A 13,129-nucleotide genomic window follows, 5' to 3' on the forward strand; every position below is an offset into this window, starting at 1 on the left:
AATTTTCTCCTTTTACCCCTTGTAAAAATTCAAAAATTGGGTTTACAAGAACATGTGAGTGTAAAAAATGAAGATTGTGAATTTTCTCCTTCACATTGCTGCTATTACTGTGAAACACCTAAAGGGTTAAAATGCTAACCGAATGTCATTTTGAATACTTTGGGGGGTGCAGTTTTTATAATGGGGTCATTTGTGGGGTATTTCTAAGATGAAGACCCTTCAAACCTGAACTGGTCCCTGAAAAATAGTGAGTTTGGAAATTTTGTGAAAAAGTGGAAAATTGCTGCTGAACTTTGAAGCCCTCTGGTGTCTTCCAAAAGTAAAAACACGTCAATTTTATGATGCAAATATACATAATTTTGTATATGTGAATAAAAAAAAATTATTTTGAATATCCATTTTCCTTACAAGCAGAGAGCTTCAAAGTTAGAAAAATGCAAAATTTTCTAATTTTTCATAAAATTTGGGGATTTTTCACCAAGAAAGGATGCAAGTTATCACAATATTTTTACCACTATGTTAAAGTAGAATATGTCACGAAAAAACAATCTCGGAATCAGAATGATAACTAAAAGCATTCCAGAGTTATTCATGTTTAAAGTGATAGTGGTCAGATGTGCAAAAAATGGCCGAGTCCTAAGGTGTAAAATGGCCTGGTCCTTAAGAGGTTAAAATAGGGTGCGTCTCATATGCCGTTGCGTCCTATAGGGTAATCCGGTACTTTTCAAATTTTCTAAATTTCAAGTTAAATTGTTAGGCTTCAAATTCATTTAAAATGTTGATTAAAAACAAAAGAAATCATTTCAAAATAAAGTAGACATCTGAAAGTATAAAAGTTTCATAAACTGTTTGGTCAAATAGCAACAAATAAACAAGAAAAAAATTAAACTACAAATGATATCTTTTACTATTACTATGTACATGAAGGACAACCTGTGACAAAAAAAAAACAATGTCAGAATTATCGTGATTGGCAAAACGTTCCCAGAGTTATTCTTTATTAATAAAGTCCGACATCCCCAATATGAAAAGAGGCCTGGTCTTTAAGGGGCGTATACAGACCTAACTGTCTTGGTCCTTAAGGGGTTAAATGAGATTGTATTGTGGTGCGTATGAAACAAGTTTCATACAAGAACCAAGTAAATGGGACATTAAGGTTGTTCGGCTCCTGCAAAAAAATAAATAAATAAATAAATAAACAAAAAGGAAAAAAAAAAAAAAAAAAAACTCCTAAAGCCCAAACCTGATGAAGTAACTTATTATCTGCAGCAAATGTGCAGCCCCCCCCCCATGTAACATCTGGGACACCAGACCCCCCCCATCAGTTACAGTTCACAAGCAGCAATAATACTTTTCTTTTGTCAACTGGTTTTATTTTCATTCATTTGCAAACAACTTTTTTTTTTTTTTTCTTTCACTTGCAAACTCCCCCCCCCCCCAATCCCTATTGTTTACTTGGAATTGTAAAAGCATTTCTGGTAATGGGGGGAGGGGTCTTGTGATTGAAAGAAAGAAAGAAAAAAAAAAAGTTGATGTTTTGTTGCACTCAGAACGAAGCATGGGGCTGCGGGCAGCAGACTACATTTCCCAGACTCCCTCACGCCCCTTCTGATCAATAGCCCTTATTTGAATAATCTGTGAGTTTTTTGGACTCAGGCCAATCAGCTGTCAGGAACCCATGATAAATCGCAATGCATTATTGATAATCATAATTACAGCGACATGCGCATTTCCACCTGAAGGGGGGTAATTACCCGGACTCTTGGAATTTGTTGTGAGGAGGAATAATTGGCACTGTTTGGCTCCTGATGCACGGACCATGTCGAGGCGCAAGCAGGCAAAACCCCAGCACCTCAACTCAGAGGGGCAGCAGCGAGGAGAGGCATGCGGTGAGTACACGGCGGGTGCCTGTTTGGGGGGGGATTCGGTGGGGATTTTAGGACTTTGGTGACCTCTCACACATGGCTCGCGGCGCCGCTCTCCGCTTTGTATTTGTCCGTTAGGGATTCCGAGCGTTGAAATGTAACAACGTGTAACGTCTGCGGCACCTGTTGTGGGGTCCGGCACTGTCCGCCCGGTCCGCTGCGGCTCTCATGGCGAGGACTCTATGGACAGAGGGGATTTGGAGATTTTTTATACTTTTTTTTTTTTTGTTAGAACTACTGAGAACTTTTTAACGCATACAGAGGAGTTTTGGTGACTCGCGCACAGACATGGCTTCAGCAGTCTTTTGCCTTTATTGAATTTTTTTATATATTTTTCCGAATGTGTTTATTTGGGCTTGTGTAAGGGTCACTGGCTGTTAAACTTCCAAATTGGGCCAAGCAGGAGGTCCTAAATGCTTCCCTTTGTGCATGTGCTGTGGTGGGGGGTGGAGGTGCTGTTTGCACATGTAAATAGTAGCCATACCGCCCTCCCCTAATAGCTGGAGAATTTTAGGAGACCGTTGGCTATTTTTGGGTGCTTCCCTCCATCACTCCTCGTCTATGGTATATAGTACACAGGTTATATAGTCTGTGCTAACCTTACGTCTTCATCTGTCGGAATATGTAGCCTGGAGATTTCGGATTCCCATCAGGTTTTCATGATGCTGGACCTCTTAGTGATTGCTCAGCTTTATACTGTAGCGCCACCTTCAGGCGGGTGCTGGTTATGACCTCCCTCACTTGCCTGATTTGTATGTAAAGTGCCCTGGGAGCAGTGTGTTCCAACCAGCATGCTGGGAGTTGTAGTTTGGACTATAAGGAGTTTTTTTTTTTTTTGTTTTGTTTTTGTGTAACACGTTTGCACTTTGGGTGATTCGAGAACACGTTTCTCGGCTCTTAGATAAATATAGGGAGTCTAACACCTTGCCTTATTTATTTAATTAATTTTTATTTTTATTTTGTCAACACAAATTTGTCACTTGCTTTTCACAAAGAAAAGATTTTGATTCCGTATATCAGACCCTCCTGGGAGAACAATACCCAGCACTCTCCCCTTCCTTTTTATTTTTTTTGTCCTGGTGACCAATTACCAGGTCAGGAAATCAGCAGGGGGTGCTCTGTATACAATACTACATATTGTACATTAGCATTTTCACAAAGGAAGGTCACGAGGATTTTTATTTTATTTTTTTATTTTTTTATCTGCTATTGAAAACCCCCACTTATGTCCCTGCTTTACATCTGCAGCACTGCCCCAGAACACCCCCCCCCCCCCCCCAACTCAAGTTTCATGTCCAGTGTAAGTCTCCAGAATCTGAACCAGCTTAAATAAAGATACTCTGCATGTTCCCACTATTACTATTATGCAGTAATACATATGCATATATAACTAGTTTCCATTCGGGGGGTGTACCAGAAGTTGGCACTCGTTTTTGGAAAGTCTATAATTCTAGGATAACACACAAATCTGGCTAATCTCTCTTCTTCCTAGTCTGTCTCCACCTATATAGACTTTAGGGGAAACTAAATATTTCTTGTAGCAGTGGTTGTCCCCGTGCCCCCTGTGACTGGCTTGCTTCTGTAACCTTTGCCTCCTCCTGCCTACTGTGGGTGGTAAGCTGATGTCAGGCCTACAATTAGGGTTCCTGCAATTGACCTTGGCAGCAGGGTTTGTCTTCAGAACAGCATCAGCGTAGCGTGTAGCCTGTCTGCATGTTTATGGGCCCCAGATTTGGTGGAGAGAATATAAAATATATATATATATATATATATATATATATATATATATATATATATATATATATATATATTTTAGCACAAATTTTATCTTGCACATTATATTCTCCATCAATAAGCATCCCTGTTTTGTGGCGCTTAAATAAAATAGATATTTTGTCCCTTTAGTAAGTATTCAGTCTTGTTCCTGATGCCCTTCTTGTGTTTACACTGGTGTTAGGATTGGGGAGAGGCTTACGTTCTGTAAACATATTAGCATAACTAACAATAGCATTTTATTTTTTTTTCTTCTCCCCCTCTCTCAAATCCATTTGTTGGTGATTTAATCTACACCCCTGCTGACTTCACTGCATTCTTCTAACTTATTGGATAACTAGATGCTGAGAGATAACATTCCACAAATTCAGGGGTGGAGAGATGGCAAAACAGACGAACTTTCTGGATCTCTGCTTTTATCATTAATGAAAGGGCCCTTCCCCCTCCCCTGTGCACCATTATTTAATGGATGGCTATAGTTTTGCTGTGTAGCCAAATGTTACAGTGCCCAGTACTGGACAAAAGCCATGTGCACCACGCTCTTCATTAATATTCTTTTGTTTTGTTTTCCAATAGTTTACAAACTTAATCTTTCCACCCCAAATCACGTGTATCAAGAGAACATTATTAGCTAAATACAAAAGAGCCATCTGGTCCTGCCCCATGATATTTTATAGGGCTTAAGATAAAATCTCTTGTTGCTGCACTTACCTTCGTCCAATGATTCTGAATGTTGTACTGTGGTTTACTTTAGTGTTAAGTATGTACTATAAACCTTTATGGAATAATAGAGGTCTGTGTCTTGGTGGACCCCACAAGCAGCAGTTATTTCACAGCAAGTGGCTACAACAGAATTAAGGAAATGCAGCATGGTGCTCAGCATTAGCCCTTATCCAAGACGTGTGGGGGTGTTATTGATTTATTTTATTTTTTTAATTTTTCTTCTTTCTGGAAATTGGCTATTGTGATACATTCAAATTGTGAAGGGTGTTGGTGCTCTTGATGGTAGAACTTTCTAATTACTGGTTGCTGCCTAAGTAACTTTTTGCTATCTAAAATTGGGTTGTTCATGGCAATTGGTCATTGCTTTATTGTATTGCCTTTTAGGATACATACAATAAGAGCAATGTCCTCCTTGGTTTATTGTGTGGGATTAGCCCCTCGGTTGTGTCCACATCTGCCTTGTAAATGCTCTTTTAGAGTGTTCTGTTATCATTAAACTTGTTTGTGTTTTCTGCATAGTCTCAGTTTCTAGTATAAAACATATTCTATAGAAGGTATATGTGGTGAGATAACGAATGTGTATGGCAGTTTATTAAAAATATATAATTTTTTTTAATTGTAGCTGAAGCTCAAGACTGTCCAAGTGATACGGATGGAGAGAGAAGCGTGAAGCGCTGCAGGATGGAAGAGACTCATGTCTGTGATAAATGCTGTGCCGAGTTCTTTGACCAGTCCGAGTTTATAGAGCATAAAAAGAACTGCACTAAAAACCAACCAGTCCTGATCATGAATGTGTGTGATGGTGAGGGGACACCAGATCTCTTCCCTGAAGCATCTTCTGTAGGTGTCCATGCAGGCTCGGGTGAAAGTAAAGCTGAACAGGACAGACTTGCAAAGGGCTCCTCAGTTTTAGCACAGAAGATGGATGGAAAAGTGGACTCTGCAAATAAAACTGTTTCTCAATCTGCTTCTAAGACTAATGGATTTGGCTACTTGCCTAAAACAACCGTCTCCAACAGTAATGTGACTTTGCAAACTATCAATACTACTAAAGTGGCTGTTAATCAACACTCGTCAGATGGCATCTCTAATCCAGCAAACAACCCTAACGCCATACCAATGATTCTTGAACAGTTGGTATGCCTGCAGCAGCAGCAACTTCAGCAGATTCAGCTTACTGAGCAAATTCGCATTCAGATTGCTATGATGGCTCCTAACTCTTTGCATCCTTCTATAGCTGCAGCCACTGACCCCCTGAAGGCATTAGGTGCCCATTTATCCCAACAGCTTACAGCTGCTGTTGCTTTAATTGGACAAAAGGCCGGAACTCAGAATTTGACACTTGAGACTCTTAAACAATCCAAACTACCTCATACCACCATACCTGTGGCAGCATCAGGCACTGTGCCAATCCGACTCTCAAGCCCACTCATAAAGACTGAGGTAACAAGGGGAATTCCTTCTTCTATTTCACGTTTTACAAACCCCGTCCTACCTCATTCTCCCGGGACTGTGATCTTCCAGAATCCACTAGGGTTAAATGACCCATCAAAAAAACTGAAAAGCAAGTTTCCAGGTGTTGCTACATCTGAAGGGAAGCCTAACAACAATGAGGATCAGTTCTTCAGGCATAAATGTAAGTTTTGCGGCAAAGTGTTTGGCAATGACAGTGCACTGCAGATCCACTTGCGTTCCCACACTGGCGAAAGACCGTATAAGTGCAACATTTGTGGCAACAGATTTACTACGAAAGGAAACCTGAAGGTTCACTTTCAGCGACACAGGGAGAAGTATCCTCACATAAGAATGAATCCTTATCCTGTTCCTGAGCATCTGGACAATGTTCCAACAACAACCGGGATCCCATATGGAATGTCTGTCCCGTTGGATGAATCTAATGTGTTTGCAGACACAAAACCTGGACTGACAAGTCTTCCTAATTCTGGGTTAACCACATCAAATTTAGCGAGTATAGGGGATTCATCAGTTGCCCCTCTCCCATTAAACCTGCAGTCCAAGCCATCACCAGGCAGTGAAGGTGAATCTGTGTCATCTGGAGTGGTTGGCCATGAATCTGGCACTGATCAGAGCCTAAACTCACCTACTGCTAGTGGCTCAAGTGAGCAAGGGTCAGAAACAAGCAAGCTCCAACAGCTGGTAGAGAACATTGATAAATCTGGTTCTGACCCAAATGAGTGCTTGATATGTCACAGAATTCTCAGCTGCCCAAGCTCCCTTAAAATGCATTACCGTACCCACACTGGTGAGAGACCTTTCAAATGCAAAATCTGTGGACGCGCCTTCTCAACCAAAAGCAACCTCAAGACACATTATGGTGTCCACCGTGCAAATACTCCATCGAGAGTGCAGCACTCGTGTCCAATTTGCCAAAAGAAGTTTACTAATGCAGTGGTTTTGCAGCAACACATACGAATGCATATGGGTGGCCAGATTCCAAATACCCCAGTTCCAGAAGACTCTAATGAAGATGCTGACATTGATTCCTCACTAATCGATGAGAAGAATGGCGATCTGAACAGCCTTACAGATGACATTGACGATATTGATATGGAAGAAGACTCTGAACTTGGAGATGGGCCTTTGGGTTCTAAGCCACCAACACCACAAAGTGAGGTCCAGGCAGAATCCCCAGCACAACTTTTGGAGCTTGCCTCTCAGGATAATCCCCTGTCTGTATCGCCTGCCCTAAACCTACAGAGACAAAACAGTGTAAAGTCCATTGACAACAGGTCAGTAGAAAGTGATGGACTGACCAATGATTCCTCTTCTACTGGGGGCCAAGACTGTCAGAACGGTAAAAGTCCAACACAGTCTGAGTTGAGGGGTTTCTCACCAACTAACAGCCAAGAAGACAGCCTTCCATCCAAATCGCCTCCTTCTTTTAATGGCCATGATATGCTGAATGTGTCTAGTAAAGCAGAGCAGTCTGAGCATGGATCCATTGACGCAGAGGGTGACGGTGCCTTAGATCTAACAAATGGTAACTTGGTCCGAAAGATCAAAGAAGAACCAGGGCTGCCCCACAATGGAGACTCAAGTAAGTATTCATTATATTAAGCATGATCATACACGTAATAAATATATTTTATATATCATTTATTTTTTTTTATTTTTTTTGGGCATAAGCTGAGAAATCAACTAAAATAACAATTTTTTTTTTTTTTTTTTTTAAAGCAAGTTTTGGGGGCTATTTGTTATGTGCATGCACTAGTTTCTATAACTTGGTAAAGATTTAACAAGTATTCATTGTTCTGCAGGCAGGAGTTCACATGTGTACATTGGTCCACCCCCAACCCTTATTAAAGTGGAAATGCCAACAGATCGGGTTCTAGGCTTGACACAGTTCATCACCCCATCAACTCTGTCACCTGGAATTACTCCTCTTATTGCCCCACAACGCCGCTCAGCTAAGCAGCATTTATGCCATACATGTAATAAGAACTTTTCATCTGCAAGTGCGCTACAGATTCATGAGAGAACACATACTGGGGAAAAGCCTTTTGCATGCACAATATGTGGTCGGGCTTTTACAACTAAGGGAAACCTAAAGGTAAGAATTTTTTTTCCCCCTTTCAACATAAAAAAAAAAAAAATGCTCCCCTCAAGTGGTAGCCTACAGGGGTGTGGATATTTAAAAAGAACTACTTGCCCAAGAGACTAAAACAGGAGCACAATCTACTTGTCCATCATGACCATCCGCTTGTCCGGGCCAATACTCGTTTTTGCACTCTCGTTTTCCTCCTTGCCCAATAATAACCAACACTCTTATTTTTCTATTTACAGACCCACATGAGGGCTGCTTTTTTGCAGGACCAATTGTACTTTTTAATGACACCTGTTAATTTTTCCATAACGTGTTTTAGCATTAGATTATAGAACATTTATTTATTTTTTTAACGCCATTTACCTTTGTGGTCAAGCTAGTATGTTGTTTTGATACTTAAGCCCCTTAAGGACCAAACCCATTTTCCATCTTCCTCGTTTTTTTTCCTCCTCCTCCAAAAAATCATAACTTTTATATTTCCATCCACAGACCCATGAGGGCTTGGGGGGGGGGGGTGTGTGTGTGTGTGTGTGTGTGTGTTTTTTATATTAATTTTTTTATTTATTTATTTTTTCTTTCTTTTTTTTTTTTTTGCATCACCAGTTTTACTTTCAAACTTTTCCGTATACGGGGCATTATGAGGGCTTTTTAGTTTATTTTTTATATTTTGCATTGTGATCTGTATTTTTTTATTTATTTTTTTTTTTTTTTATCAGTACCGCTTTTGCTTATGTTTCACTTATATTTTTTTTTGGACCAAAATGTGACAAAAAAAGCAGCAGTTTTGGACTCTTATATTTTTTTACGTTTACGCCGTTCACCGTACGGCATAATTAACAATATATTTTGATCAGACTCTTACGCACGCAGCCATACCAAATTTTTGTAACTTTTTATTTCTTTATTTTTTTATTTTTTTTTGGGGGGGGGGGGGGGGGTGGCTAGAACGGATGATTTACATTTTTATTGGGGAGGGGATTTTTCACATTTTTGCAAAAGTTTTTTTTTTTTTTTTTTTTTTTTTTTTTACACTTTAATGGTCCCCATACTGCTAAAGTACTATGCATAGGGCATAGCACTGATCAGTGTTATCGGTGGTCTTCTGGTTTGGTCTGATCCCTGAGGACTCCTGGAGACTGCCGTAGGCAGGTGCGGGTCCTCCGGCCATCATGCTGGATGATCGGATCCCCTCGGCAGCACTGCAGACGATCCGATCATCCATTCAAAAGTACCGCACTGAGCCACAGATGCCGTGATCTGTATTGATCATGGCAGCTGATAGCAGCCGGGACCCTGCCACGCTTGACTTTATTTTTGTATTCCAGGCTGTATGTGGGATAATTATTTGTGCCATAATCTGTTTTGCATCTGTACCATTTTGGTATTGACCCGACTATTTTTTTTTTCCGGTCATTTATTGTACTGGATGTATGTTATATTTTAATAGATCAGCCAAGTATGCACGCGGTGATACCAAATGTTTGTTTTTAGGTTTTTCATGTGATAGATATATATCTATGATATACTGATACTAGTATCGGGGCCGATGCTATCCATTTACATGGTATCGGGGACTCGTTTAATGTCCCCGATACCATATCCGACACCTGCTGCCGCTCCGCTGCCCCGTTCTCCCGTCCGCATCATAGTGTGACACACGTCACATGCCTCCTCCATAGGACGCCATGATGTGAACGGGGCAGTGGAGTGGCATCACCAGACAGAGGACAGCTGCAGGTGAGCTGTCTGCAAGGAGAGGGCTACTACTAATGTCTACAGGGGGTCCTGCTGCTGTTTAAATGGGGGCCCACTGTCTTAAGGGGCTGCGGTCTACCGGGGGACTTCTACTAATTTCCTACAAGGGGGGCCTGCTGTCTACAGGGGGCCTGCTGCTAATGTCTGCAAGGGGATACTACCTACTATTAAAGGCAATCTTACATCGTCACCTGCACTAACTTGAATTTATAGGTAGATAGTGCAGGTGACCCGGTTTCTACCGCTGCTCACAATGTGTACATCGGTCTCACCGCCAATGCAAATTCCCTGTTCTGCCCAATGGAGAAGAGAGAAATCTTGGCTCATACTACAGCAGCCACCTCCATTGTACACAAACAAGGAACCTACATATCAGCACGGTAAGCAGAGCCAGAAACCAGATCATCCTGGTGTCAGATTCCCTTAAGTACTCGTACTTGGAATCGGCGAGTACTAGAATTAAAGTATCGTTGTGTGTTTAAAAATAAATATATTTTTTTTTTTATTGTGATTTGAACTTTTAATATAGAAAGGGATAATGTTTGTCTTAATCTTTTTTATATACTTTTTTTTTTCTATTGAACTCCATTGATCTGTGTCTTCTGCGCTCCATTGATACAGCCTGGCTGAACCAGACTTTATCAATGACAGAGCCAAGCCCTCCAGCTACCTCTACAGTGGATGTTGAAGTTTCTGCAACTATAAAAATCTAGATACTTAATATGTAGCATAATTAACTCTTTCTGCCTTCCCTAGGTACATGTGGGGACGCACATGTGGAATAACTCTGCTCGACGAGGACGGAGACTCTCCATGGACAAACCAAATGCCTACCCTGGGAAACGATACAAAGAAAGTGGCAGAGATTTTTCCAAAGTACCTTGTTCCTCCTGCAGTTGGCTTAGATCCAGCAGTATGGAATCAATATGCTACAGTGCTTAGCAATGGCCTGGCCATGAAGACTAATGAGATCTCGGTGATTCAGAGTGGGGGCATTCCTTCACTACCTGTCAGTAATGGAGGTGCTCCAATTATCAGCACTGCCACCGTCTCAAACCTTGATGTGTCTCAGTCTAGTGGCGGTCAGAGCATGTCTGAGATGGAAGAAAAGACTGTGGAAAGTGCGCCCAAACACCAGTTCACTCATTTTATGGAGGAAAACATAGCTGTGAACTAGTTAAAGCGGCTAGTTGTGATGCCAAAATGTGTATTGGGTAATACTTGGCTGGGATCTGCTGCATTTTTCCTCTACTTGGACTTTCTTACTGCAGCTGTTCCTATAGACTGACTTAGAGCTACTTTTGAAGGTACCGGAGGATGCATCCGTAAGGCTGAAATGATTGAGGATTATTATTTTTTTTTATTGTTCTCCTACCCCCCCCCCCCCTCCCTCTCCTCTCTTTGGGGGGGGAGGGAGGGAATGTCCTTCCAAACTGAAAGTTACATCAAAAACTTAACATGTGAGAGCAGTCCTCCTCTTCTAACTGCGGGTATAAATTTTGGAATGTCTGCCATTTTTTAAGAGGTAGATGGTGTTTTTGTTTTGAAGTCTTGAATGTAGCGTGGGTTTTTTTTTTTTTTCTTTTTTCTTTTTTTTTTATTACTCCAAAGTGACTGCACGGAGGACACTCAAAGTGCGTCTGAATTCAGTCTATTGTTCCAATGTTTCTAATGGGTTTTGCTGTGGCCACTTTGGGATTAGACCACTGAGGACTTCTTACACATGTGACAATGGCTATTTCATTGAGCTTTTTGTTGTCTAGAAATGATGAGCAGTATTATGTTTAGTCATCTTTCACCTGTTACAGCAGTTTCTGTAGGAACCTTTTTTTTAAGTTATCTACCTCATTATTTATCCCCCCTCTCCCTATGCTCTGATTCTACTGTAAACCTTACTGGTACTGGAAACTCTCCAAGCACTGAAATGTACTTCTCTTATGTTGTGTTTACAAATCTTCCTCTTCATCTACTGTATAGGAGGGAGGGGGGAGAGTATATGTATTTATATATATATATATAAAGACTTGAATCTTGGACACAAAATGAACCTGAAGAGTTGTAACTTTTTTATTTTTTTCCCCCTTTTGCTTGTTTTGAAAGGCCAAAAAAACCTGCGCAAAATACCAAAAAAGAAGAAAAAATAATTGCACGTAGCTTGTCGCTTCAGACCATTGCCGTTTTGTGCCTTTCTTAACAGACTAGTATTCCTGAACATGATAGTTCCTGTTTACATTGTAAGGGTGCGTTCACACGCTATTACTAGCAGCGGGTTTCACGCTGCGGGAAACCTGCTGCGAGTTACACTACCATTGATTTTGAAATGGGTCCACAGACAGTCTGCAATAGTGTCAGATTTGAAATCTGGGAAACTTGCTGCTAGCTACTAGCGTGTGAACGCACCCTAAGGCTAAGTTTCCACTTGTGTTTTTGGAATACTGCCACTGCAGTTTTTGAGCCAAAGTCAGAAGTGGATCCATGAGGGAGAAGTACTTTTATATGTCCTATTCTGTCTTGAATAAATTTCTGGCTGTGGCTCAAACTGCAGTGGCAGCATTCCAAAAACTACCAGAAAAAAAAATTAAAAAAAAAGTGGAAACTTTGCCTAAAGTTGATGTTGCAAAAGGCATTCCAGTGCCAAGTTTCTGCAATGTGAATGTATGCCTCTTAGGAGTATGTAGTGTTTCGGCATCTACTGAATGTATTAATATGACTTTATTTTTTATTTTATTTTTTATTTCCCTCCGCCTTGAATAAATTTTGGGGATAGCTTTTCTCATGAAAGTTTTTGTCTTTACTATAAGAATGGTGACTCTTTGGCTCCTGCTGCATATGTGATTGGCATCTTGTCTTCAGGGAACTAGTGGCTTGCAGACTCTCTGGGCCTTATAGAAAGTTTGTATAGCTGCTAGAGATGAGCGATTTTGTGAAAAATTGGATTCGCTGAAATTTCGCTTTTTTTTTTTTTTTTTTTTTTTTTTTTTTTTTTTTTTTGTGTACTGGGTTAGTGAAAATACTGTTCAGTATAATATGCAGATTCATTAGGAAATGATCTTCATGCCATGAGAATGTAGTGACGCGTTACCTCCCATTCTGGACTTCTTACCTGGCTTTTATGTATAGCGATTACAGATGAGCGAAGTTAGTGATTCGATTTGTCACAAACTTCTCTGCTCGGCAGTTGCTGACATTAGCCTGCATAAATTAGTTCAGCTTTCAGGTGGGCTGGAAAAGGTGGAGACAGTCCTCCGGAGTCAGCAACTGCCGAGCCGAGAAGTTCGTGACAAATCGACTTACTGTAACTTCACTCATCTCTAATAGCAATTATTAAACTTTTTTACAAGTCACTTTTCATAAATGTATAAAATGTTTGTAACCCCTTAACGACGCA

The 13,129-nt window shown here is 40.6% G+C and overlaps 1 protein-coding gene across 1 annotated transcript; it reads left to right on the forward strand.

Annotated features, from left to right (window-relative positions):
• The first annotated feature begins 1,550 nt into the window (after positions 1 to 1,550).
• SALL4 (spalt like transcription factor 4) lies at positions 1,551 to 12,516 on the forward strand. The gene is given in 5 exon segments (XM_056548025.1): positions 1,551 to 1,889; positions 5,044 to 7,479; positions 7,700 to 7,992; positions 10,498 to 10,572; positions 10,574 to 12,516. Coding segments are annotated over 5 exon segments (3,219 nt in total). The 5' UTR covers positions 1,551 to 1,819; the 3' UTR covers positions 10,919 to 12,516.
• The last annotated feature ends 613 nt before the right edge of the window (positions 12,517 to 13,129 follow it).

The sequence above is a fragment of the Hyla sarda genome, chromosome 12 (assembly GCF_029499605.1).
Source record: "Hyla sarda isolate aHylSar1 chromosome 12, aHylSar1.hap1, whole genome shotgun sequence".
NCBI lineage: Eukaryota > Metazoa > Chordata > Amphibia > Anura > Hylidae > Hyla > Hyla sarda.